This window comes from Rhineura floridana, chromosome 9, assembly GCF_030035675.1.
Source record: "Rhineura floridana isolate rRhiFlo1 chromosome 9, rRhiFlo1.hap2, whole genome shotgun sequence".
In the NCBI taxonomy this organism is placed as follows: domain Eukaryota; kingdom Metazoa; phylum Chordata; class Lepidosauria; order Squamata; family Rhineuridae; genus Rhineura; species Rhineura floridana.
Window position 1 is genome coordinate 25848261 of NC_084488.1, and position 27690 is coordinate 25875950.

A 27690-nucleotide genomic window follows, 5' to 3' on the forward strand; every position below is an offset into this window, starting at 1 on the left:
GACAGATCACTGCTTGCTGAAGCTTAGACTTACAGTGGCTTTTCCCCTCTGCGAGGGTGGGGGACCTATTAAGTTGGTCCGCCCCCAGAGACTAATGGATCAGGATGGTTTCCAAAGGGCTCTGGGGAGTTTTCCGGCTGATAGGGCTGGCGCTCCTGTTGAAACCCTGGTTGAACTGTGGAATACAGAAATGACCCGGGTGGTTGACATGATTGCTCCTGAGCGCCCTCTCCTGTGTAGAGCTCGTATGGCTCCATGGTATACCCCAGAGCTGAGAGCGATGAAACAATATAGGAGACGGCTTGAGTGCAGATGGAGGCAAACTCTTAGTGGATGCAATTATACATTGGTAAGTGCCTATGGTAAGCTGTATTTAGGGGCAGTGAGGGCAGCAAAAAAACAATATTTTGCTGCCACTATCAAATCATCAATCTGCTGCCCAGCGGAGCTCTTCGGAATTGTCGAGGGGCTATTACACTCTGGCCCCAGGGACATGGTAGAACCATCTGAGGCCCGCTGTAATGAATTTGCTAGGCACTTCCAGGATAAAATCTTTAGCATCCGCCAGGACTTAGACTCCAGTGTCACCAGGTGAATCAAGCGAGGTATCCAGAGCACAATCTTGTCCCGATTTCTTGGATGAGTTTCAGCTGGTGCAGCCTGAGGACGTTGACAAGGTGCTTGGACAGGTTCGTGCAACCACTTCTGTGCTGGATCCTTGCCCTTCTTGGCCAATAAAAGTTAGCAGGGATGGAACAGCCGGCTGGGCCAGGGAAGTGATTAATGCCTCTCTGCGAGAGGGGGTGGTCCCTGGCTGCCTGAAAGAGGCAGTAGTGAGACCACTCCTGAAGAGGCCCTCCCTGGACCCAGAAAATCTTAATAACTATAGGCCGGCAGCAAATGTTCCATTCCTGGGCAAGGTCCTGGAACGAGTGGTTGCAGGCCGGCTCTAGGCACTCTTGTATGAGACCGATTATCTGGATCCATTTCAGTCGGGTTTCAGGCCTGGTTTTGGCATGGAAACAGCCTTGGTTGCCCTGTATGATGACCTTTGTTGGGAGAGAGACAGGGGGAGTGTGACTCTGTTGATTCTCCTTGATCTCTCAGCAGCTGTTGATACCATCGACCATGGTATCCTTCTGGGGAGACTAGCTGAGTTGGGAGTGGGAGGTACTTCATTGCGGTGGTTCCACTCCTACTTGGCACGTCGCCTCCAGAAGGTGGTGCTTGGAGAACATTGCTTGGCTCCCTGGACTCTCCAGTATGGGGTTCTGCAGGGGTCAGTTCTGTCCCCCATGCTGTTCAACATCTATACATGAAACCGTTGGGTGCGGTCATCCAGAGCTTTGGAGTGCATTGCCATCAGTATGCTGATGACACGCAGCTCTATTTCTCCTTTTCATCTTCTTCAGGTGAAGCTGTCAATGTGCTGAACTGGTGCCTGGCTGCGACAGTGGACTGGATGAGGGCTAATAAACTGAGTCTCAATCCAGACGAGACTGAGATGCTGCTAGTGGGTAGTTTTTCTGACCAGATGGTGGATGTCCAACCTGTCCTGGATGGGGTTGCACTCCACCTGAAGGAGCAGGTTTGTAGCTTGGGGGTTCTCCTAGAACCATCTCTGTCACTTGAGGCTCAGGTAGCCTCAGTGGCACGGAGTGCCTTCTACCAACTTCGGTTGGTGGACCAACTACGTCCCTATCTGGACAGGGATGACCTGACTTCAGTTGTCCATTCTCTGGTAACCTCCAAATTAGATTACTGCAATGCACTCTACATGGGGCTGCCTTTGAAGACAGTTCGGAAACTGCAGCTTGTGCAAAATGCAACGGCCAGATTGGTAACAGGGACCAGACGGTCCGAACATATAAAACCGATTCTGGCCCGCTTGCATTGGCTGCCTGTATGTTTCCGAGCTCAATTCAAGGTGCTGGTTTTGACCTATAAAGCCTTACATGGCTTGGGACCACAATACCTGAGGGAACGCCTCTCCCGATACAAACCCACCCGTACACTACATTCAAGATCAAAGGCCCTCCTCCGGGTGCCTACTCCAAGGGAAGCTCGGAGGGTGGCAACAAGGGAGAGGGCCTTCTCAGTGGTGGCCCCCAAATAATGGAAAGATCTCCCTGACAAGGTGCACCTGGCGCCAACACTGTTATCTTTTTGGCGCCAGGTCAAGACTTTCCTCTTCTCCCAGGCATTTTAGCATGTGTTTTTAAAATTGTTTTTATATTGTTTTGAATTTTAAAATTGTGTTTTAATATGTTTTTAAAATATGCTTTTAAATTGTGTATTTGTTTTAATGTTTTTGATTGCTGTAAATTGCCCAGAGAGCGTTGGCTATGGGGCAGTATACAAGTGCAATAAATAAATAAACAAGTTTGCTAAAGGGCCGATTTTAGCCCAGATGGAAACTTAGAAAAGGGAAGCAAACAGCGTCATTTGCTTATTACCTTCCACCTGAGTGCTGCTTCTACGTACGAATTTCATAGGGGAACACTCCACAACAAGGCACTTACATATGGAGGTGTTAGTGTCTTTGTTATATCAGAAACCTTACACTAGCGCTTTCTGCCTTTTCACACCACTTACATGATCTCTGACCGCACGAGCTAATTGAAAAGTAGTTTCTGGACATGATGCTGAAGTTAAAGGTTGCCTAGCAATCAACTGACACTCACCTTAGACAAAACTACTGACACTCTGCAGCCCTCGGCCATCGTTCTGGATATAGCAGGAGCATAAACAAAATTGAACATTAAGAATTGATTGTTAATCTATATATTGTATCACCTGGAAAAAATAAATGGACTTAAAACACCCATGCTTTGATGGACTATTCATAAGGACTAATAATTGCTGTGTGTAAGATACAATTATTATTATTGTTATTTTTATTACTATTATTACATTTTATATCCTGCCTTTCCTTCAAAAAGGAGCTCAGGGCAGCAGCCAACATGATAAAGCAATGAAAACATCTTAAAAACAATATGGGAAAGATTGGTCAGGAATGAATGACGGCATACAGAAGTGAGCAGCAGTTAGCCTAGCAACCGTATAGACCAGAGGTGGAGAATCTGTAGTGCTCCAAATGTAGTTGAACTCCAACACCCATTACCTTTGCCCATTGGTCATGCTTACTGGGACTGTTGGGAGTTGTAGTCTGACAATATCTGGAGGACCATAGGTTCCCCATCTCTGGTGTAGATGCACTACTGAGTGATAGTGCAGGCCACGGAGAAGTAATTTTGGTTTTATTAGAGTGAAAGAAACGAGAAGTCTGTTACTTGTGTATGGGCTGTCCTATCCCTCAGTCATGTTTTCATGCACTTTCTGGCCATTTGGTGTAGTCTTGCTAGTCTTTCTGAATAGTCTGTGTGTGAAAGTGGGTGTGCGCACATGCCATTTTCATAAGAAACAAACGAAAACACTAGCACTTAAAGATAATTTATACATTTAAGATCCAACAAAGAGAAATGTGTACATGAGAGTGTGGAGGAGAGATCACAGCTTTGTTGGTCTTTTTCATTACAGCAGTTGTCACTGCAGAAGAGCCAAGTCTCTTTTCAGTTTACAAAACAGCTTATCTCTCTGGTAACAGGAAATTCTTCAGTGGCAACAGCCAGAGAGGAGCATGCAAATCTCACCTACACTCTCAAGTTCCTTCTTTGGATGCCAGCTGTTAACGCAAATTTGACTGGCTCAGATATTGGGAGAGAATACAAGTGGTGGAGAATTTTGTTTAGATGATAAGGGCTTTTGATTAACTGCTGCTTTTCTGGAAGTGTTTGAGTAAAAAGAATATAAGAAAGAGAGGGCAAATGATAAATACTCAATTGAAGACAAAACAGCTCAGATTGCTTTGATACTTGGGCCTCCTGAAGGGTTGCAGGAAGGGCTTAATGAAGAAAAACATCTGATGGGAGCTGCTGCTGTTATGAAATGCACAGCTTGAAATGTCCCAAGTTCTTCTGTCTTTGTTCTTCAGCTACCAGTGATTAAGGAGTTATATAGTTTTACTGCATCTCTGGGTAATCTAAGAGCTGGTACTATATTAGACTTGGCATGGGGAGGTCAACCATAAACATTCTTGTATGACTGTCAGTGTACAGCCCATGGATTGTTGATAGTGCAGTTTAAAAACCCATGACAGTTGCTGCTAGAAACATCCAACAGGATTATGGAAATTCTCCACATGATAACAGCAAACCGTGTAGCATGGATCACTTGTGCAAAACATGCTCCACAAGCATAAAGGATACTGGCAGCTGAACTCCATACTGCACCATGACGGCCTGCCAGTAGAGAGAGCCACTGATACCATAATTCTGTTGTGGGCCAGTTGCATTAGTGGAGCCCAAGGAGTTGCTGTAGACTGTTAAGTAGCATGCTTAGACTGAACCCTGAACCTTGCTGACTCAGCAGCTGGTCAGAGGACAGAAGGGATAACTCCAGTGGTGTTTCATCTTGTCTTATTAAACTTTCATGATCTGTCTTAGGTCTTTATGCTACTGAGGTGTAATTATTGAATTGCTGACTTTCTGACCTCCTTGTCTTCATATCTGCCTGCCTTGCTTCACCCCACAGGCCAGCCTTGCCCAACCTGGTGCCTTCCAGATCTTTTGAATTACATCTCCCATAAGCCCCAACCAGCATGTCAATAGGTAAGGAGAGTTGTAGTCCAAAATATCTAGAGGGAAGGCTGCTAAAGACCATCTTACTGGCCAGTGCTTGCCTTCTGGATTATGTCTCTCTATAAAGAGCCTCTTGTGGTAAGTATAATAATGTGTCCATTGGCCCTAAAGCTAATCAACAATGTATTCAGAATAATCATGTAGTGTCATCCAGTACTTCTTGCATATAGAAAACTAGAAAGTCAGGAGAGGCTGGGCTAGAACCTAAGTGCGGGTGTTTATTTTTATATATATATATTTTACATTGGTGAGCATTTAAATAATGCATTTATCTTCCACTTCCTCCTTGTAATCTCAAGTAGGACAGTCCCAGCTGCTTTGCTTATTCTTAATGTGTGACTCCGGTGAACAGATGGATTAAATGTTTTCCTGGGAACTCTAATAATGTTTTGATGATACTTTGCATCTGACCCTTCCTGCCCACTTTCCCCTCTACAAGTAGTGTGCTAGCACGCACTGCTAGTGGATATATAAGTAGAATGCCACCTGCTTTTAAATTTTGCTCTTGCTTTCTATGCTGTATGATCCAAAAGTATACCTTTAACAGAAGCCTTGACTATTGGCATATCTCTTATTATTATTTATTTATTGTAATGTTTGGATCGTGTGATTCAAACTTACATATAGTTGTGGGGTGTAGCTCTTCCTACCTTCTTGGTCACAGTTGTGTGTGCTTTCTGCTCTATCCTGCCAGCAAGCTAATGTCATCGGACTGAATTGGTAATTTGTTCTGGTTGGCCTCAAATGCTCTTTTTTTTGCTCATAATTTTTTATCTAATCACAGATTAAGCATTTAATTTTTCATGAATGCCATTACACAATATCTTGAACAGTCCCCCTAATGCTTGCTTTAGACATATGAACTGGCTTAAAGAGTAGATTTTGACATTTTTTTAAGGAATTGTTTAGCTGAGGCTTCTCAGGAGAAGATCACAATACCTTGGAATGTTTTTCTTGAATAGACAAAAATAAAAATAGGGGGTGATAGCTGAAATTTGTGTTCTTTGTTCCACAGGAAAAGGCTTGTATAAGCAAAACTTCAGTACAAAAAATATTTTAAAAATCTTGATAAGTCATAAATCACCATTCATTTGTGTCTTTTGCATATTATGCCAGAATGGGGACTGGTGGTTTTAAAAGACACATAGGAAAATTGTAATCCTTGCTCTGTAGGATCTACTATATATTTTGGAAAGTTGTTTGTTTGCTAAGCATTTGGACACCTCTTAAGATATTGTAACCAAATTTTGCGTGATGGTTCCTGAGATCCAGGAACAGGTTTTCATCTGTGTTTGGATACAGTTGGATGCCATCTTGAAAACAGATGGCAGACTCAACCACTCAAAACTGCCACTAGTTTAAAACAATATACAGGGACACATTTGAGAATGATTGAAGGGGAAGGAGTTTTTGCCAAAGCAGAATGAAGGTGAAGGTGTCCCCGCACTTGTAGTGCGAGTTGTTTCTGATTCTTAGGGTGACGTCTTGCGATGCTTACTAGGCAGACAGTATATATGGGGTGGGATTGCCAGTTCCTTCCCCGGCCTTTCTTTACCCCCCAGCATATGCCGGGTACTCATTTTACCGACCACGGATGGATGGAAGGCTGAGTGGACCTCGACCCCTTTTACCGGAGATTCGACTTCCTCCTTCCATTGGAATCGAACTTCCGCTGTGAGCAGAGGTTCGGCTGCGTTACCGCCGCTTACCACTCTGCGCCACGGAGGATCTTCAAAGCAGAATATATAGTAGAAATTTCCTGTTAGATGAACTGAATGTAAGAACATAAGAAGAACCCAACTGGATTAGACCAAAGACCTATGTGGACTAACATTCTGTTCTGTAGAAGCTCATAAGCAGGACATGAACACAATAGCACACTCCTGTTTGCAGTCCCCAGCAACTGGCATTCAGAGGCATACGGCCTCTTATAATTTGTTGATGGTTCTTTATATTTGTCCCTTTCTGCCCGCTTTGTTCTCTACAAGCAGTGCTAGCACTAGCTGTCAATGAGTATATAAGCCTAGTAGCCATGAATAGCGTATCATTGAATTTGTCTAATCTCCTTTTAAATCCATCCAAGCTAGTAGCTATCACCACATCTTGTAATAGTGAATTCCATAGTTTAGTTGTACTCTGCTATTGGGGAAATACTAGAATAAGCCACTAACTCCTTTTAGACAGTTTAGTCTTCACATTGTGTTTTGCCTTTATCCTATCTCTTCTCTTTATTACAGGGAGAGGCGAAAGGGGATTGAGGGTTGCATGTTCACTTTTATGAAATTGGGTGAATGAGATGGGGCCCAGTGTGGGACCACTTGCTTCCAACTAGGTATTCTGTTCCAGAGCAGTAAAGGAGAAGTGACCAGGGAGGTGGTGTTACCGCACTTCATAAGATTGCTATTTCTCTTACCAGATAACCTGTTTTGGATGCCTATCATGGCATCTCTCTGGGTTGGATGTGTGGCTTGGGAGTACGTTGTACTGTGTGGTAGTGAATGTGCTCTTATCTTGCTGAGGATTCCTACTTTATTCCATGTGAATTCATCCTGTGAGTAACTGTTTTATTTCCTATGCTCATAGCACAACTGCTGGGAAATGTAATCCAGAGTTTTGGAGAAAGCACCATCTTTAGGGTACTAATGTTAACCAGTTCTACTTTCTATCTGAACCAGCTGTGATGGTCTCATTCTTGAATGACTGTCTGAAGTTGACAATGAGTTGGATAATAGGTTGACCAGAGAAGACAACTTGGTCATGGATAATTGTACCACAACTGTGGAAATGGTAACTATACTGGTTCTGGATGGGGCCACATCCCCCCCCCCAAGAAGGAATATGGTTACAGCCTGAGGATGCTTCTGGATTCAGATATCATCTTGGGTTCCCCGTACTGGCCAGGAGAGTATTCTGTCAGCATTATCAGATATGGTGCATCTCTTCCTGGAAAAGAGGAATATTGCTACTGTTGTATAGGCACCGAGAGACTCTTTATTTGACTACTATAATGTGCTGTTTGTGGGACTGTTGTTGAAGACAATTTGGAAACTGGTGTTTGGCAACATGAAGTCTGTAACACCAATATGTGGTCACTGTTTACTGTAATTGTTAATCGTCTTCAGATTTATACAAGAATTGTGGAAGTGTACTTAGCTTGTTGGTTTGTTTATTTGATGTTTGTTCAAAAGCAATAATTTTTTTCAGAAAACTGTTATTGAATAAGATCCTGAAGTTGGTTGTTAAAAGACTTTTTCCTTAGTTTTTGTTTTGTATAACACTGACACAAAAATTGCAAAGCCATGAATAGAAAACATTTAAAATGTGGGCATCCCACAGCAGCACAATTTTGTTGTTGTTGTTGGAGTTAGTGGGGAAAGCCCTACACCATTAGAGATTATTGAACACATTCTTTGGCATGCAAGATGCAGATGTTTAATTTTAAAAGAAGAAAGGAATTTGTTGCTCTTCTCTTTAAGAGGTCATGAACTTGAGCAGGAATGAACTTTTTTTCTTTTTGGCAGCTGTAGCTACTTTGTTGCTTGCATTTTGGGAATACAGATTTGGTCTGGGTTCTGTAGCTACTGCCAGGCCTTTGGCTGTCCCAGGCCAGTCTTGCTGCTTTTGAGGTCCAGCTTCCATGGGTGAATTAAATACTCTTGAAGGTTGGCTGTCTCTGCCTTCTGACTGTGTGGCTGTCCAGCTGACAGCCCTCTTGTGTCAGTGTTTCTTCTCATTACTGGGTGAGGACGTTGGGATTGGCCAATGGTTTCTGTTTATTAGCTTTAAATGAAAGATAACGTTGCTTAGTTTGACTAGGGCGAGGGGGGGGAGAGAAAGAGCACAAGACAAGAAAGAAAAAGTGGGTGAATATAGTTGCATTAATAGCAGACCTGTGTTTACAAGAAGCTTTATACTATTTGCCAGCTGGCAACACAGTTCACTTTCAAATATTTTATGTGGTGTTCATTTTCATGTTGAAATGACTACTTTTTTTTTTACTTTACAACTGCAATGTCAAAAATGGTGAAGAGAGTTTCATGCTGCTGTTTTGCTTGCCTTGACCATGATAATCTGTGGTTTGGTCCCCTTTATACTTTCCTGTAGCAGCGTGAAAGCTGTTTATCTGTGTCCATCCTCACACCACCGTGGTAATGTTTGCAATCCCCCCCATAGGTGGAGAGCAATCATGTGGGCCTTCCCTACTCACTTAACCCCTGTCTAGGAAGGATGATGGCAGTTGGTCAGGAGTCAGGACAAGTGTGATGGGCCTCACCTAGTTGATTGAGGGCTTCCAAATGTTACCACATGTTTTAGCGCGCCCCCATATAAAAACAAAAAATACTCCATACCTAGGAGGTAGTCTAGTTTTCTCTCCAAAGTGTGTAGTAGTTAGGTAGTAAATAAATTAACCTGTATCAGATTTTTGTTCACTTATTAAGCTGATTTTGATCTGCAATGTATTTAAACCTGACCCATTCTAATCTGGTTCTAACAGAGTAGTACCCCCTTTTCTCCACACACATACAGAAACCTAAATGAATCCCAAAAGGTCCTTAGAATGTTTTTTCAAATAGGAAGCCTGGCTTCTAACTGTACTGCAGCCTTCTTGGGGAAGGGGAGAAATGATACATGAAAGGGAAGACCATTTCAGCATCACTTGAGACTAACTGGCACAATGGCACCATGTTGGACCCAAGAAGCCCTAGGTTTCTGCATCCCTACTCAACGGTGAGTTTTGTTGGGTGTCCTTAAGTGTCACACTCCCTCAACCTAACTGATTTCACAGACTGGTTGTGAAGAGGACACAGGATAACCTGTGTATACGCTGCACTAGGTTTCTTGAATGAAGGGTGGAATAAAAATGTAATAAACATCCCCCCCTTTCCAACTGGAGTTAGTGTAGCTGCCATCCCCGTCCAGAACACCATGTTGGGTAGGGGGAGGTACTGGGTGGGCGGAGAGATGAAAAACTTACAACTCCTAAGTATAATGTTGCTTCTCTGGAAGAAAGAATTCTTTCTTTTAGCCTTTGCCATCATTCTCTTCTAGCTTCTGTACTATGGACTGAATTTAGAGAACATGGGAGTCTAAAATTGTCAAGCTAGGATTTTTGCAATGAGACTGGTAGTAACTGCAAACTACGTGTGTGTGTGCCCGCATGTGGGTGTGCTGCTACTGGCATGCCAAATGCCATAGCGATTAGTGAACTGATCACTGCAAACTGAAATAATAAAGGGTGCAACTCTTGTGAAACTGTAGAAGTACAAAACAGGCAAAAAAGGAACAGGCAAGGCTTGAAAGGACAGTTTTCCTCAGTAAGTCCCTGGTTCTGTAAAAAAGGTTGACAAGACTTGAAGAAGAGTTCACATTTGTCTTCTCTCTGCATCTGTCTATCCTCACATTTATTGTGTGTAAACTCTTTAGAGATCTTTACATTCAAGTGGTATATAAACTTTGTTAAATAAAAATAAAATAAATACAATAAAATAGGTGTAGGGGCAGTTAGAAAATATCACAAGATAAGTTTGAATTATTCTATTGTCAAATCAGATTTTTATTTTGTACTAACTATAGGTGGTGATAAAACAGAAGTGATATCAGAATACAAGTGTGCAGAAAAAATATATTCTTCCATAATATAGACATGAATAAACAGCCACATTTAACAGTTATCTACCTGTTCTACAAGCAATGAAATATTGTAGCTATAATTCCCAGAGTCTTGCTCTTGTAGGTGAATTATGGAGAGAAAGGTAGGGCGGCCCCTAATGAAACCCATAAGCTTCACTCCCTGAGTTCCCTCAGTGTTAGCCAAATTAGGTCCCCCATGCCTTCTGAAATCAGTAGCTTAAGGGGGCTAGGCCCCCCTGTGGCCCCGCTGTAACTCAAACACTCTATTGCATGATGTCTTCCAAGTAGGCTTTCTGAATTCGCTCTGGATACTCCCTTAGAGATGTAGTAATAAACTCTCATAAGGTTATTGATAAGCGCCCCTTTCAGGGTTATATGTATTTTCTTGTGTGAATGTTCCCATGTTTTATGACCCCCAAAGTGTCAAACCAACCCTCTTCCCAGCCCTTATCTTAGAGCATATTGCTCAAGGGTCCGAATTTCAAAGGAAGGACATCCTGACATCCGATACGCAACCAGTGATATGTATCTTGGGCCTGTTACTTGTCTCGTATGTTATGTTACATTCTGTTTGTTGATGTTTTGCTTGTAAATCCTATATATTGGCACTGTTACAAATAAACGGGGTCTTCATTCTTGCCAGGCTGTTGTGCCTGTGTTGAGACTGAGGCCACTTTTTGATCAAGCAGTTGTGTGTGTCTTTACTTGGTACCTGGCCGAATACCCAGCAGTCAATCAGGTTCTCCTCGGCTCGCACTTCCACTCGGGAATTGAGGTGAGCATCACACCGTCTTGGTGGGTGATAAAAATAGCCTCAACAACATCATTGAGCCATGTATTTCAAATTACTACACAAAGTATGACACCTCCCTAGACCTACAGATATCTACTCAGCTGATCATTTGTAGTGAGTAAGATTCATTTCCAGGTGTCCAGGCAGGGAAGCTCTGCATAAGTTGGTTCTTCCCTTCTTTTAAATCACAAACAATAGGTATGTGAGGGCAGGCAAGCTAATACAAATATGTGTGGGCTACTACTTTTTGAAGACTTCTTTGCAAGTCTGCACCTGCTACACAAAATCCACTAATGACAATTATTTTTTTTCTTCTGCAGATGCCCTTCAAAAATGCTTTTGCTAACCTCATAGCTGCTTCGCCCTGTTTCCAATTTTTTGGAGCAAAATAATCTTTTTTTAAAATATTAAGGTGAAGGAAATGTTTATAAACTGTCGTATCCAATATTAGTGTAGCAACACCTACCCTTTGGAACTTAATCCTGTCACATATCAGAGAAGTGCCATCTCTAATGTCTTTTCAGCACTTATTAAAGACCTTCCTTTTTCAACAAGCCTTTTAAGTCTGTATCTATACCGAATTTGAAATTGTTTTTATATGTATTCTTATTCTTAATGTTTTACTATTTGATGGTTAATCACTTTGAGATGGTCCATGGGAAGTGATTCATAAATGAAATAAATAAATGTAGTTATTTATTACATTTATATCCGCTTTTATTCAAGGAGCTCATGGTGATGTATTTTATTTTTTCCTCTATCATCACAACAAACCCTTTGTGGAGTTAAACTGAGAGGTAATAACTGTCCCAGTTGTCACCTAGTGGGCTTTGTGCAGTTTGAACCTGGGTCTCCCAGTCCTAGTCTGACATGCTAACCACTTTACCACGCTGGCTCCAGATGGGTGACAGCAATATCAACAAAAACAATAAACAAATATCTGTACTGACAAGACTTGCAATCTAACAAAACACAGGGCACAGAGAATCAACGCCAGCAAACTACAATAGCAATGTTAATAAAGATTAACATTTGCTAACTTATAGAATGGGGTTGTTTTAACAAGTATATGTCACTTATTATCTCAAATGTGTTGCTTTTATTCTTCTAGTGGTTGCCTACTAGCTTTAAAGAGTATATCACAGATTTTATCTGCTTTATATCTAGTTAACTAATCCCAGAAACTGTAGGTGTTCATGTTTGCTGAGGATTTTCTTTTGGAATCTCATGATCCCTGCAGCTCTCATATGACAGGGAGTGACTGTTAACAGTGCCATCCTCTACAAGTACTCAGAAGAAAGCTTCACTTAGTTCAGTGGCACTCACTCCTAGCTAAGTGGATATAGGACTTCAGCCTCTCTAGTGTTAATTCACCTCGAGTCCTGGTAATGTTTTAAGAGGTGATTATATTGATCCCTTGTTCCTCAAGATTCTCAATTATTTCCTCATTTTTGTATGATGAATAGTTTTGGATCTTTACAAGGATGTAAAACATTAACCTGCTGAACTGGATTCTAGCATTCTGTTTTCAGCAGTGACTAGCCTGATGCTCCTTAGATCCCTGTGAGCAGGATGGGGGAAACATTAATATAAGTCTATGGCCCAGACTTTGCTTTTCCTGCCTTTGAAGTACACATCCATGTCTTCAGTGCTGGCTGTTAAACTCCCTGTTGCCTGAGTGGTGAGCTATTTTTATTTTTTCCTTGTTGCATTTACATCCCATCTTTTTCTCCAGAGAGCTGAAGGCAGCACCTGTGATTATCCCAATGTTTTTAACCTCACAAAACAATCCTTTTGGGTGGGTTAGGTTAAGAGATGATGGCTGGCCCGACATTACATAGAATGCTTCATGGCTGAATGGGAAATTGATTCTGGACCTTCCTGCTTTTAGGACCACCCACAGCAAAGTATTGGGCCAATAACTGTCTCTGCCCAACCTACAGCGAAGCATTTTCATTGGGCACGCCATGCAGTGGCAACGAGTTGATCTACCAAACAGTTTTGATTTCTGTGTGAAGCTGATTTCATGGAGAGACTCACTAGACCTGCATTTCCACAGGTTTTGCAGAAAAAAAGGCAGAGTTTGATTAGCGTTGTGTCTCCAACTTCAGAAAACGAGCTGGAGAAGCACTGAAGTCAGCACAACTGCAAGTGTGTCTCTACCCTAAGTATCAGTTCAGCCCACCACCAAACCCTGCATCATCAAGTAATAACTTGCGCAGATTAATATCACAAAGACTCAAGAACTTTGGTAACTTCACAACTGCCTCCAGAGCTTGCTGGTATCTGGGGCATGTGGATTGGTGGAAGTGAGGTGATTAGTGTTGCCTATGGTCCAATTTCATGTCCTTTTCAGTGATGAGTTGTTGCTCTGGATGGGCCACACCAACTGCAATGTGGTGTAGTTGCTCCATTTTCAAGGAAATGGTATTTAGCCAGATTAATTCACCTTGTTAACCAAGCTCTAGTTGATTCACAAATCTATTATAATCTGTTTAGCAGTGGTGCCTGATGGCACCTTGGGGAGCTCCTTGAAAGTTTGGACTAAAACCCGGAGCAGATTCCGCTGCCCCACTGACATGGACCCATCAGCTGCCACTGCTGTTTAGTTACTAAAATTTAGTATTTTTACATCTTGAAATATTCTGCAGGTACCTGCCAAACAGCAGCAGAAATAATACTTGGCATGTAGTGCTATTTGCTAAAATGAGTACAAAGTGAGAAAATTTTACTATTGTATGTCAGTCAATATTATCTCCATATTGCAGATGGAAGGGCTGAAGCTGTGAGTTTTATCAAGGCAATTGATCGGAAGATGAATCTGGGTAATCCAGGAATCCCTACAAATAAAACTGCCAGATGCTTTAGGGTCAGAAGTGCTGCTCTGATTTATGCATGGAAGCCATATACAAAGAACCACTGAACTGATAATTGCTGGCTTCATATTTTTGCAAAGATCACGAAGCTTCACCTTAGGTGACACATCACCCTAAAGTGGAGCCACATAAAAATGGTTTCTGGTGAAGTCTAACCCACAACCTTAAATGTTAATGGGACCCTTTGATGCATTCCTGTTTATGTTTAAGTTTATCTATATGCCACTTTTCCATGGTGAACTGTTCCCAAAGCAGCTCACAGTAACATCAACTTGTTATCAAAATACATAACGTTTGAAAACAATGTGTTACAAAATATAGCAATAAATTCAAATAAGACACTCCTAGTTCTTGCCTCTGCCATCCTGACTCAAACATTGGGCAAAGTATCTCTAGTCTTCTCACTTAACATGATCAGAGTGTTATCTGTTATGGTGCCCTGGTTGGAGTTCCTTTCCGTTGGAGGTATGTTTGTCCCTTTGTAAAAGTCTTTTTGACGTCTTTTGAAGACATACTTGTTCTGTTTGGCTATGGGTTACTGTTAGGATCAGAGACAGTTTGCCTCTCAATACTGGTTGCTGGGCAACACAGGTAGGAGATGTTGTTGCACTCATATCTTGGTTGTGGGTTTTCCATTGGTCTCTGATTGCTCATTGTGAGAAGCAGGATGCTGGACTAGATAGGCCTTCAGTCTGACTCTGCAAGGATGTTCTTATGTTCAGGGCTCCTGATTTGTGTCCTTATAAGGATATAAACTGCAATGTCCTTTTTATTGGTTTGTTGGCCCTTTTCTGCACCATGGTGCCTGACAGAACTTCAGAGCGTTATATATGGTTTTTTGCTGTTCCACTGCTCACAGTGCAGACTATATATATGTGTGGTTTGTTGGATTGCTTCTACTGAAATTCTGCTGAAATCAGTGAGATTTACTTTTTAACAGCATATTTGGCCCAATGAGTATTAAAAATAACCCCCAAACACTTGGCAGCAGTGTGATTTGAAAATAGTTTGATATTGCAGTACAACTGACAACATTGTCATGATTAGCCAGTTGTGAGATTTCAGTTTAAACCGTTCATTATTTGCGTTTTTAAAAGATATGGCATAAGAAGGAACATGCTAAGTGGACAGAGTTGCTTTGCCATTGACCTGTAATTACCCTGTCTAGACCCTATTATCAAGGATAACAACATTGTGGAAAGAAAGGGTGGATTGAAGATAGATTGGGATCTACTGATAAATCTCTGGGTGATCTGAAGAAGATCATGAAGGATTTCTGACTCTCAATTATTTGACGGCGGCAACAACAAATTGACTCCCCCTCCCATTGTACTACTGAAATGAAGGAAGGTGGTGGTGGTGGGTTACCAGAAGTGCATTCTTCTGTAGAAGGACAATGAGCTCAGCTCAGTTCTGGTATTCAGAAAGATTCCTAAACACGAGAATACCAATTGCTGGGGAAACGTTCTTTAATTCTAAATTGTATGTCTTCTGTACCTGGCTCCGATTGTTGGATATCAGGGTTCTGGTAAAAAAAGAAAGTAGATTACGCCAGCGTGAAGTCTGCCCAAACCTGGTGTCAATGGCTGAGTGGCTTCTTTGCTCGTCATTAGTAAGAAGAATTGTGATCTCCTGTTGCTATACTCATAAAACTAGGCAGTTGCATACCACTGTTCATGTGTTTTTATGTAAACTTGTCACAGAAATGGCTTGAAATGTGCTTTTTTAAAAATGAGGACTGGTGAATCCCCTGCAGCTGTGTATGGATAGAAATGATGCACTATAGTTCATATCTCAAATCTTTCAAACATTGATTTTATTACATAACAAAGCTACGTATTGGTTCCAGATTTGGAAGATTAAGTAACTGGAAATCATCCAGGTTGATAAGGTAAATACCCCCTAACATGTTATAACCTCCAAATGTTTTGTCACGAAAATATCACCGCCATCTTGGCACGCATGCATTTGCTGTCTTGCTGTGTCCATGACCTTATAAGGTAATGTTCTTTTGTAACAGTTTATAACTGAAATTATGGGATGCCGAGACACGGCCTGCACAAAGTGTATAAATACTTTCTGTTTCTGTATTTTTGGCGCGCTGTTGGCTGAGCTTGACTCCCTAGCGCCTTGCTGCAGCAATAAATCCTTTGTTGTACCTTTCTCTGGTCTGAATGTGTCATTGTCAAGTTCCCTTAACATTTGGCGACCCAGATGGGACTCTGACGAGACACTAATAGGCTGCGCTATTCCGCCCTCCTGAAGTGGACGGACTGGTGTGGAGAGGAAGACCGAGCGTTACCAAAGGGAGCGCGCCGACCGGTAATTTTCACCGATCGCCTTGTGGCACGGGCGGTCTGTCTCTCTGCCGGAACCCTCCACCGGGAAAGGAGTGAGACAACAAACGGTTCCTGTGAAAGACCGGCTGGCACCGAAATAGGGACCACCCCACCACGTCAGAAAGGCAAGTATAGTGAGTCCCTTAGACAGTTCTGGCCAGTCCTTAAGGACTGAAGGGGGGACAAGGCCAGTCCCTCACCTGGAGCTGTAGGAAACGGGTTGGTGGGTTTCCTGTTGGCATGATTGTTGTGTGAAAGGTGTGGAACAGTTGAAAGCAAAATACCCAGTGACGAAAACCCGGAGTAAAGGTACCTCTGGACCTGGCTAAGCACTAGTGTTTCCTGCTCCTAGTGCCTCTGGCTCCAGGCCAAGTATCACCGAGGGTTAGTAAGCGCTAAAGGTACTCTGCTGGTAAAGCGGAATCCACACGGCCTGTAGAAATTCCTTCTGTGTATCCTCCCCGTAGAGACCCCTTACTCTACGGTGCCTGAAATCCCTCTTTTGTTTGTCTTACTATCCTACTGAGTGAAAAGGACAGGCAGGATGGGGAAAGGACAAAGCACACCCCTAAATATGGCCGTAACCCATTTTATTAAATATTTTGATCAGTCCAAATGTAACCTGACAACTATGAAACAGAAGTGCCAAGAAAAATGGCCCAATATGGCCCCAAGCTTCATCTGGTGGCCAGAAGAAGGAACCTTTTATGTCCCTGCTGTCAGCCGTTTGTTTAACTATGTGATAGTGGACTCTAATCCTGGAGTGGATCTTGTTGACGCTGACTACGCTTTGGGCTGGCTAGAAATTAGTAAACACCCCCAAAGGATGTTAAAGCCATGCAGAAGAAGTTAGGAGATCGACCTGCCCGTTTGATGCTAAATTATAGTGCCTCTGAGGCTAAGGAAAGGACTAAAAGAACTTTGAAGAAACTAACGCCTGTTTTAAAGGAATCAAGTCAGCTAGAACCAGAACCACCTCCTTATGTGGCCACAACAGTCCTTAGGCCACAACCCCCACCTCTGCCCCAAGATCAAGACCAGGAGCCAGATACAACTCAACCATCGCCTCCTGTCCCGGCCCAACGATTATATCCACAGTTGTCAGGGGCCTCTGGGAATGCCGAACCTTCGGCACCCCCAATAGAGGGAAACCAACTTACCCCTATACAAAATCGCCTTCGTCCACGGCAGGTCAGGGAACCTGCCTCAGAAAAGGTCTTCACTGCACCAGTTCGAGTTACGGCTGGCATTGTGCCCTGAAAAGACGATAACGGCCAGGTACAAGGCTTGGTGGTGGAGACTCGTTCTTATGTGCCTTTTTCAACATCAGACCTATTAAATTGGAAGAATCATGGCCCATCGTATGAACAGGACACCCGTAAATTTATAGATATGCTTGAGGGCATAGTTCAGGCCCAGAATCCTACTTGGGCCGACATTCAACAGTTGATGGCGTACCTCCTTACCAGTGAACAAAGAAGGACAGTTCAGAGTAATGTGGAAGAAGTAGTGCGCCAAGCAGCAGTAGCTGCGAATCAGGCAGATCCTACTATCTGGATCAGAGAAAGGGCACCGGTCACAAACCCTAATTGGGCTTTGAATGCCATTGAAGGACAAAACTCTCAGACAATGTACCAGACATTGTTCCTAGATGCAGTCAAAAAGGGAAAGAAGAAGTTGATGAATATGCAAAAAATACGTGATGTGGTCCAGAAGAAGGACGAGGCCCCAGGATAATTTTTAGAGCGTCTACAAGAAGCATATCGAAAACACAGTCCCCTAGACCCTGAAGAGGAAGGGAATAGGTCTATTATTGTGATGAGTTTTGTGTCACAGTCAGCTCCTGACATCCGAAAGAAGCTACAGAAGACTGAGGGATTTGAGGGGATGCCCTTGTCACAGTTGAAGGCAATAGCAGATCGTGTATATAACAACCGTGATGCAGAAGAGGTTAAAGACAAGGAGAGGAGGATGAAGGAAAAAGCATGTTTGTTGGCAGCGGCCCTACAGGGGCCATCGGGACCAGCGGTTCCAGATTGGAGACGTGGCAGAGGAAGAGGAAGAGGAAGAGAAGTGATGGGAAGGAGTTCGTTAGATCGGAACCAGTGTGCCTACTGTAAAGGTTATAATCACTGGAAGAATGAATGTCCAGAGAGAGAAAAGAAGTTCAAAAGACAGATAGAAGGAGAAGCGACTATGAAAGGAGCTAGAGGATTGTTACAGGGAGGACTATATCGTGGAAGACCATCGGAAATCGGAGGCAGGATTCCTTACCCCCAAGAGACAGAACCAGAAGAATCGTATCCCGCACGGCCATAGGGCTGCCTATGGGCGAGCCCCCCTGAGCCCGTAATGGAAATTATTGTGGGGGGAACTACTGTTACAGGTCTAGTAGACACAGGGGCACAATGGTCTGTTTTAAATATTCCAATTGGAACAGCTAGTCAGAATAACACCAGTATAATTGGAGCGTCAGGAAAAGCCACACTTGCAGTGAACTTAAAGAGCCAACCTGTTGCAATTGGATCTCAAGTTATTTACCATGAATTTTTGTACATACCTGAGTGCCCAATCCCCTTAATTAGTAGAGATCTTCTTTGTAAGATGCAAGCAACCTTGGAGTTTGCTCCAAATGGGCAAGTAAAGATGCAATCCCTACACTGCAGGGCTCCTATCTTGTTGTGCCCAGTACAAGAGGCTTGGAGGTGTCAAAAAGCAGTAAAAGCCCTCTCTGTAAAGGAGAAGGGGGTAGGTGAGTGGAAACTAATTAATTTAGTACCTGGAGTATGGGCAGAAAATAACCCAATTAGTCTGGCAGTACAGGCGGTACCAGTCCGGATAATCCTGAAACCTCAAGCCAGGCCAGTACAAGTTAGGCAATACCCGATCCCGATAGAAGCAAAAGAACCTATTCAGAATCATTTAGCCCGTCTTTTGAAATTAGGCGTCTTGATCGAAACCGCCTCCGCCTGGAATACTCCCTTGTTACCTGTGAAAAAACCTGGGACAGAGTGTGACTATAGACCAGTACAGGACTTGCGGGCAGTCAATGAATCTGTACTCCCAATGACACCGATTGTACCAAACCCTTATACTCTATTGGGAAGAATTCCTGGTAACAGTTCAGTTTATACTGTAGTAGATCTGAAGGATGCCTTCTTCAGTATCCCCCTTGACAAAGATTCTATATCTTTGTTTGCCTTTACTTGGGAGGATGTTCGGACAGGAATCACCTCTCAGCTTTCTTGGACGCGGTTGCCTCAAGGGTTCTGTCATTCTCCCTCTATTTTTAGTCAACAATTGAATAAAGATCTGGAACATTGGCAAGAAACCAATGGACCCCTCCTTCTGTATGTGGATGATATCTTGCTCCCATGTCCCGACTTGAATAGTTGTAAGGAACATACCCTATCACTACTGAAGGAATTAGAACAATTAGGTTATAGAGCAAGCCAGAAGAAAGCTCAAATATGTCAAGAGGAAGTGGAATATTTGGGCTTTATAATAAGAAAGGATCAGAGACTTTTAAGCCCAGCGCGCACCAAGGCCATTACGACATTGCCCTTGCCCCGCATGAAAAAGGAATTACGAACAATGCTGGGAATGGCGGGTTACTGCAGAATTTGGATCTTGAATTTTGCTTCAATAACTAAACCCCTGTATGCTATGTTGCAAGGAAACTTACCGGAGAATGTTCCACTTGCATGGGAACCCATCCAGTTGAAAGCTATAGAAACCCTGAAAGCAGCTCTCAAAAGCCCACCAGCTTTAGGAATACCAGACACAACCAGGCCCTTCAAACTGTTTGTAGATGACCGAAAGGGAGTGGCAGTGGGAATGCTAACCCAAATTTTAGGCTCATGGGACCGACCAATTGCATATTTGAGTAAAAAGTTAGACACAGTTAGTCAAGGATGGCCAAGTTGTCTAAGAAGTATAGCCGCCACTTCTTTACTTCTAACTGAAGCATTGAAACTTACCTTTGGACAGACCATTTATGTCACCGCCTCCCATTCAATCAAGAACCTACTAGAAAAACAGGGTCCCAGATGGATGACAAGTTCCAGGCTTGTTAAATAGACTGCTCAGCTCTGTGAAAATCCTAATGTAACTATTCAAGACCGATCTACTTTGAACCCTGCTACCTTAATGCCTGTACCAGAGCAGGAACTTGTGCATGATTGTGAGGAGGTAATGACCAAGGTATATTCCAGTCGCCCAGACTTGAAAGATGAACCCACTGAAAAAAGGCCGAATTTTATTCTGTGATGGGAGCAGCTACATAAAGGAAGGCTGCAAGGACTTCCGGGAAGGGTGACTTAGCCTGTGCCTGCTTTTGAGACGGGCTCCTGCCTCAAAAGAAGCTTATTCAGATATATCAGTCAGTTTTTTCTTTTTTTTTTTTGACTGATTAAACTTCTCCCGGGTAGGGAGAAACGAAGAGATTAACCTCAAAGCCTATTTTTGTTGGGACGACCAGATCTCATTAATTTATGGGACGAGGTCCAGCCGACGAAGGTGGGACGGATTTTTAACAGCAAGCTCTATCTGATAAAGCGAACGTTCACCTTATCTTCTAAGAGAGAACGCACTAACAGGCAAGCACCCTTCTTTCTATATTTTTCTTTTACTTGACTTAAATTGTTGCTGTTTAAAAGAGATTTGCCAGATTGATCAGTTTTTGACATCTCACTGGGGAGCCATAACTTCTCTCTGCTACGCACTAATTAATAGCTTATCTCTGTTTTTGTTGCAAAAAGCTGTCCTGGATTTGCATTCTAAAGATATACACAGAAGAGGGATTTCTATTCCAGATTTTTATTTTGAAAAATATTATACTGTTTTGAGACTACTCTCTTTTTGGTCTATTTTATTTTGACGAATCTGTTTCTTGACGATTGCCATTAATTGTTTCGATCCTGGGAACTGCATTTTGTTTACTTAACTATTGGAGAGATAAGGCTGTCTGCTCTGTTTATACTGTGATGTCACCAAGTTTGGAGTATTAACCCAATTGTTGCTGAAATAAGAAGTGGTTTTCCTATATTTTTCTTTTAAAATGGCAATTAAGAAAGTGGCTGAAAATCTGGAAATAACTATGTTTCAGAAAATAATGGATGAGATTGAGATAATGAAAATTGAATTGAGTAAAATGAAGCAGGAGATTAAAGATATAAGGGTCCCTGTGAGAGAGGTGACCCTGGAAGGGGTCCCTGTGAGAGAGGAGACCCCGGAGATTGGAACAGGGGTCCCTGTGAGAGAGGTGACCCTGGAGACTGGAATAGGGGTCCCTGTGAGAGAGGAGATCCCGGAGATTGGAACCAACGTGGAACAGGAACAAGATTTGGAGTCTATGGACTTTAGAAATAAAATCTATTGTTTGGAACTCAATGTTATCTCTGAAGAAATGAATGAAGATTCTAGAGATAAAGTTATCAATGGCATGGATAATCTTCTGGACTGGAATGATGTGATGGAGCCCAATATAGAGAAAATCTATGGAATTAACTGCAGCCATGTGACAATGGAAAAACTTTTAAGAGATGACCCAGTGTATTTTGAAAAAAAGAACAGAGATATGATTTTACAGCAGTATTTCAGCAACCTATTCAGAATGGATGGCAAGAAAATATTTGGGATAGAGGTAATCCCCATCAGACTCTTACTATATGACTATGGCTTTGACAGCAAGATTATTATGGAATACTGATAATGGAAGATTGGATATTGAAATTACTGGACTTAACAAGACTACTGAAGATGGAAGATGGAAAATGGAACTAATAGAGATAATAGAACAATGGCTACTGAAATTATTGAACCTAACAGATTCTGATGTGATGGATTAATTGAAATGTTTATTTTGACTATGGTTATGACAATAAGATTATCATAATTAGTAATGAGATGGATTAATCGATATGCTTATCTGGAAAAAAAAAATTGATAGATATATTTCTTAAAGAATTGAAACCTCTCTTTGACTTTTTGTGGAAAGAATAAAATAATGTTTATGAGATTTGATGATTAAGTAAGATAACTACTGGAGGAAAGTGATTTTATAATATGACTTAAGAGACAGGATTGTTATATATTATAGACTTATAACTGATTTGATCTTTGACAAATGGGAAGTCAATATTTTACTCTTTATTTTTATTTTTCTTTTTTTTTTTTCTTTTTTTTTTTTTTGTTTAACTATTTTTGATTTTGTTTTTTGTCTTTGAATGTTTTATGATTTTGTCTTGTATGTTTTATGAAAATCTGAATAAAAATTATTGAAAAAAAAAAAAAATAAAGGAAGGCTGCAAGGTAGCAGGATATGCTGTGGTGGAGCAAGGACGGATGGTGAGAAATGGGAAATTGCCTGCTGGAACTTCAGCCCATAAAGCTGAAATTATAGCCCTCACCCAGGCCTTACTAGAAGCAACTGGACAAGAAGTCACTATTTATACTGACAGCAAGAATGCTTTCTTGATTCTACAAGTGCATGGAGCCCTGTATAAAGAAAGAGGATTCCTAACCTCTGAAGGAAGACCAGTAGCTTATGCTAGTGAAATAAGGGCCCTCTTGGATGCGGTGTGGAAACCGTTAAAGGTGGCAGTGGTTCACTGCAAGGCACACACCAAAAAAGGGGGGCCTGTGCCAGAAGGAAATGCCATAGCAGATCAAGAAGCAAAGAAGGCAGCTATTTCTGGGCCTCCAGTGACTCGAAGTTTTGCCCACCTGTACTATGCAGAGATACCTGTTGGAATGAGCAAACCATATTATTCCCCTGAGGAGGAAAAAGAAGCTCAAGACTACGAGTTCAGGGACATAGATGGATGGAAAATCTTGGAGGATGACCGAGTCTGGATACCTCAAAGCTTAGCCTATGAAGTTCTGTCTAAAATCCATAACCAATGTCACCTGGGAAAAATAAATCTGGAAAGATTAGCTAGAAAAACTCTTTATATTGACCATTTATACAAATGGTGTAAATTAATAACAAAAGAATGTCTTACCTGTGCACAAGCAAATCCCCGTCGAGGTCCAGGACTAACACTCGGGACTGTCCTTAAGGGTACACGACCGTTTCAAGTCATACAGATAGACTTCACCCACATGCCCCTAGCATATGGATTCAAAGTGTTGCTGGTGGCAGTTTGTACTTACACCGGATGGATAGAAGCTAGACCGGCAACAGGGGAGACAGCAGCAATAGTTGCTAAATTTTTATTAGAAGAAGTTGTGCCTAGATATGGACTGCCTTTACAAATAAATTCTGATAATGGTCCGGGATTTGCAAACGCTCTAGTAGAACATGTTTCTAATGCCCTAGGCTTAACATGGAAATTACATTGTGCTTGGAGACCGCAGAGTAGTGGAATGGTGGAACGAGCAAATCAGACTTTGAAATTACATTTGACAAAATTGTGCATAGAGACTAAGGAAAAATGGGTCCGGCTACTGCCTCTAGCCCTGTTGCATCAAAGATGTACACCTCGAAGTTCTGGTTATACTCCATATGAATTGATGTATGGCAGACCACCACCTTTACCAACAGGAGTAGAAATCTTAGGAGAGCAGGGACAAGTAACTTTTCAGAGGCAACTACAAGCCTTAAATCGAGTTATAAGAGAATTGCAGCAATATACTGATCCCAGCCCATTGCAAATCACCACTAGCACGCATAATTATAATCCAGGGGATAAAGTCTGGGTAAAAACTTGGGAAGGCAAATTGCTACAACCTAAATGGAAAGGTCCGTTTGCAGTAATTATGGTCACCCCTACAGCCCTGAAAGTTGAAGGACAGATCCCATGGATCCATTGGACCAGAGTAAAGCCAGCTGCCAGTCCAGAATGGGAAATTGTTGCCATGTTACCAGAGACACTACGGATGAAGATCCGGAAAAGGGCCAATGTGGGCCAAAAGGACGCGACAGGAGAAGCCTCCTTGGGACCGGCAACCAAGTGAGCGAAACTCAAGAGGGTGTTGCATCCCCTACCGACCAGGAGAGAGTAGTGGGACACCACCCGAAGATACAGATTTGCCCAGCTTCAATTAAAATGCCCTGTTGCAAATTATCTTATTTAATTATGTTGTTCCAGTTTGGAGTTATACTAATACTGTTATTATTTCCCCCCCATTGCAAAATCAGTTAGCCCTAGATTACCTGTTATCTAAAGAAGGAGGAGTTTGTAAGTTATTAAATTTGACAGAATGTTGTTTAAAAATTGATGAAAATGGGGGGATTGAAAGGAATGATCATTACTATTGCTGTACTGATACTGTTATGTTTGCTATTACCATGCACTATGCCCATAATAATCAATGGATTGAGAAGTATAATTTCAGGTGCAGTAGAGACTCAGGTTGCCCGACAGATGGTGTTACAAGCCAACCGATATCAACCAGTACCCCATGAAGAAGAGAATAATTTGTGAAACAGTGTTATTGTTATGTAATACTTTAATCATTATAATAAGAAGTTAAAGTATTAAAGGGGGGAATGATAAGGTAAATACCCCCTAACATGTTATAACCTCCAAATGTTTTGTCACGAAAATATCACCGCCATCTTGGCACGCATGCATTTGCTGTCTTGCTGTGTCCATGACTTTATAAGGTAATGTTCTTTTGTAACAGTTTATAACTGAAATTATGGGATGCCAAGACACGGCCTGCACAAAGTGTATAAATACTTTCTGTTTCTGTATTTTTGGCGCGCTGTTGGCTGAGCTTGACTCCCTAGCGCCTTGCTGCAGCAATAAATCCTTTGTTGTACCTTTCTCTGGTCTGAATGTGTCATCATCAAGTTCCCTTAACAAGGTGGTCTAGGTTAGAAAGGAGAAGAGAAGGGTGAATGGAGATAATCTTCTGTGATAACAAGGAGGTATTGAATTTGTTTTCTTCATTTCAGGACAATATTGCCTTGTTCTTAAGAGGCTGTAAGAAACTGGGGCTTAAAGAATCTCAGCTTTTTGACGCAGGAGACCTTCAGGACACCTCAAGCAGAGCAACAGTCAAGTAAGTAAAACAACACCTACATTTTTGGAATTACACCAGTGGGCAAGTCTGCAATATATCTGTAATAAATAACAATGTCACACTATAAGTGATGGTAATAGTAATAGAACTTACCCAATGACTTTAATATAGAAATTCTTAACTGGAACATAAATCAGGTATGATTTATATAATTTCTATATTAAAGCCATTGGGTGAGTGCTATTACCCTCACATATATTATTTTATTATTTATTTATTACATTTATACCCCACCTTTAACCCAAGGTGGCTTACATATGGTTCCCAGGAGGTCTCCCATCCAGGCACTGGCCAGACCTGACCCTGGTTAACTTCAGCAGAGAGCTGGCCTCATGTGCCTTCAGACCATAGCCTGGGACCTATATTGTAAGTCAAAGAGAAATGTGCACCATATGAGGTACTAACCGCTGCTATTTATATGTATTTTACTGTTAAATTTTATTCATTTAGCCACTGAAGATCAAAAGGTGGAAACGAGCCTGGCCGTCCTATTCCAGGAGCACTCATTTTAAATTGACATTTGCCTCATTAGAACATAGAAGTGCTTTATTGTTAGCTGTTGTGTTTATTTGACTTCATGGTTATTAAATATTTATTTTAGTGTTTGAAACCTATTTTGGACTATTCTTCCTTGTTCTTTCTAAAATTGTCCTTTGCTAAGGAAAATCAAACCTTTTTGTTTGTTAGTTGTTTATGTGCGTGGCTTAGAAATGGTAGTGATTAAGTAGGTTATAAATGCCTTAAATAAAATAGATATGTTGCTTAATGTTACATATTGTTTATTTTTTGTTTTATGAATAATGTACAGTGGGCATTGGTCACAGCAGTGAAAGTTGACTTAATCACTGAAGGAAGCTCCAGTTTTCTTGTGTTTTTTTTTAAATACCTGTGCACATGATCAGGAGGACCTGGCCACTAAAATCCACCCTAGATGGCTACCAATGAAGCACCTGAGGGAACACCACACTTGATGTAGTAGCAGAGGCAGATGGAAATTCTTTTCTGAACCTGGCCTACATACTGATTCTGCTCAGAAACTGAGAGGGATGCACTAAGAAAGAATGAAATCCAAATGTTATAGAAAGATGTGTGTGACAAGGAAGGGAACCCCGAAGCTGCAGAAAGCTTTAATCAAACAAGTGGGAGTAGAATTGATGCTTGGGTGGCTGACAAAACCCCATAATCAAAACTCTGGTCCAAGGGCTCCTGGAGAAGTGCCAAAGGAATGGTTGACATAGTGATACCACCAGTAAGGCATGTCTGGGTAATGAGGTGCATGTGAAAGAGGGCATCAGAAAGGGTTTACCATGAGATGAGTCGATAGGGTTTCCAGCCTCAGGGGCACTAGAATCCTGTGCTAAATATTTACTGTAGTTTTAACATTTTGCCTGGGGCACTGGGAGGTCTAAATTCCAGTCTTGATTAAAATATAACCTGATGCTTTGAAAAGGTGTGCTAGGCTGGTATTGAGGTTAAAGCATTTGTTCAAGAAGCAGCTTAAATTTATGGCACTTATTCATATTTATGCTATCAATGCTTCTAAGTAGGTAGATAAATTAAGTATCATGTTGCAGATTAAAGGGACTTTCAAGATAGTTTATAATGCTCATTTAAGGATCCTTGGAAGCTTGATAGCCCTGTGATTAGGCAAGCCACCACCCTGTTTAACATCTGATGAAAATGGTAGACAGTTTGTCTGAGTGTGCATGAGACAGAATGAATTTAGCAAAATATCCATCCCTCACTAACCACCCACCCACATACACACAACAAAATTGCAGTTCCAAAGTAGTGGGAATACTTTGTTTTTATTTGCGATGTTTGTATCTTCCATTCTCCCAATTTGCTCTGAGGAGGTGCACATGTAGTTCAAGATGGTCTCCCAGTCAGGCTTGGCATCACAGATGGAACTACATCAATCACCTTGGGATCATTCTCTGGAACAATCTAGTTTATCCAGCAAGTATTAACTGTGGAGTCCACTGGGTGCACTCAGACAGCAAAGGGCCTAGTTCCTGGGAGGTGGAAGAGAGGACTCCTGTGAGAGGATGAAAAATGTCTGTGTGTGTTTGTGAGGGGAGGGGCTGAATCCTGGCAGAACTAATTCTAGTCCTAAACAGTAACTGGAACTGCATGCAGAAGCCTCATTATTGATTGATCAGTTTATACACTGGTCTGCTGTCTGGCTCAGAGACCAGCTCCAAAGTGGCTTGGCTGAAGAATTCATCCTCGGAGTTTATCACTCTTCCTTGGCAGACCTTGTTTGCTCTTACTTCAGACTACTTCACTTTTTCCACACTTGATCCTGCCTATAATGG

The 27690-nt window shown here is 41.9% G+C and overlaps 1 protein-coding gene across 16 annotated transcripts in view; it reads left to right on the forward strand.

The window, feature by feature from the left end:
• LIMCH1 (LIM and calponin homology domains 1) overlaps positions 1 to 27690 on the forward strand; it is a 272533-nt gene that overhangs the window by 135877 nt on the left and 108966 nt on the right. For all 16 annotated transcript variants that reach the window (XM_061585015.1, XM_061585016.1, XM_061585021.1 and 13 more), the window contains one exon: positions 25245 to 25351. In XM_061585015.1, coding sequence (XP_061440999.1) covers positions 25245 to 25351 — 107 coding nt within the window. The remainder of the gene's footprint in view (positions 1 to 25244; positions 25352 to 27690) is intronic.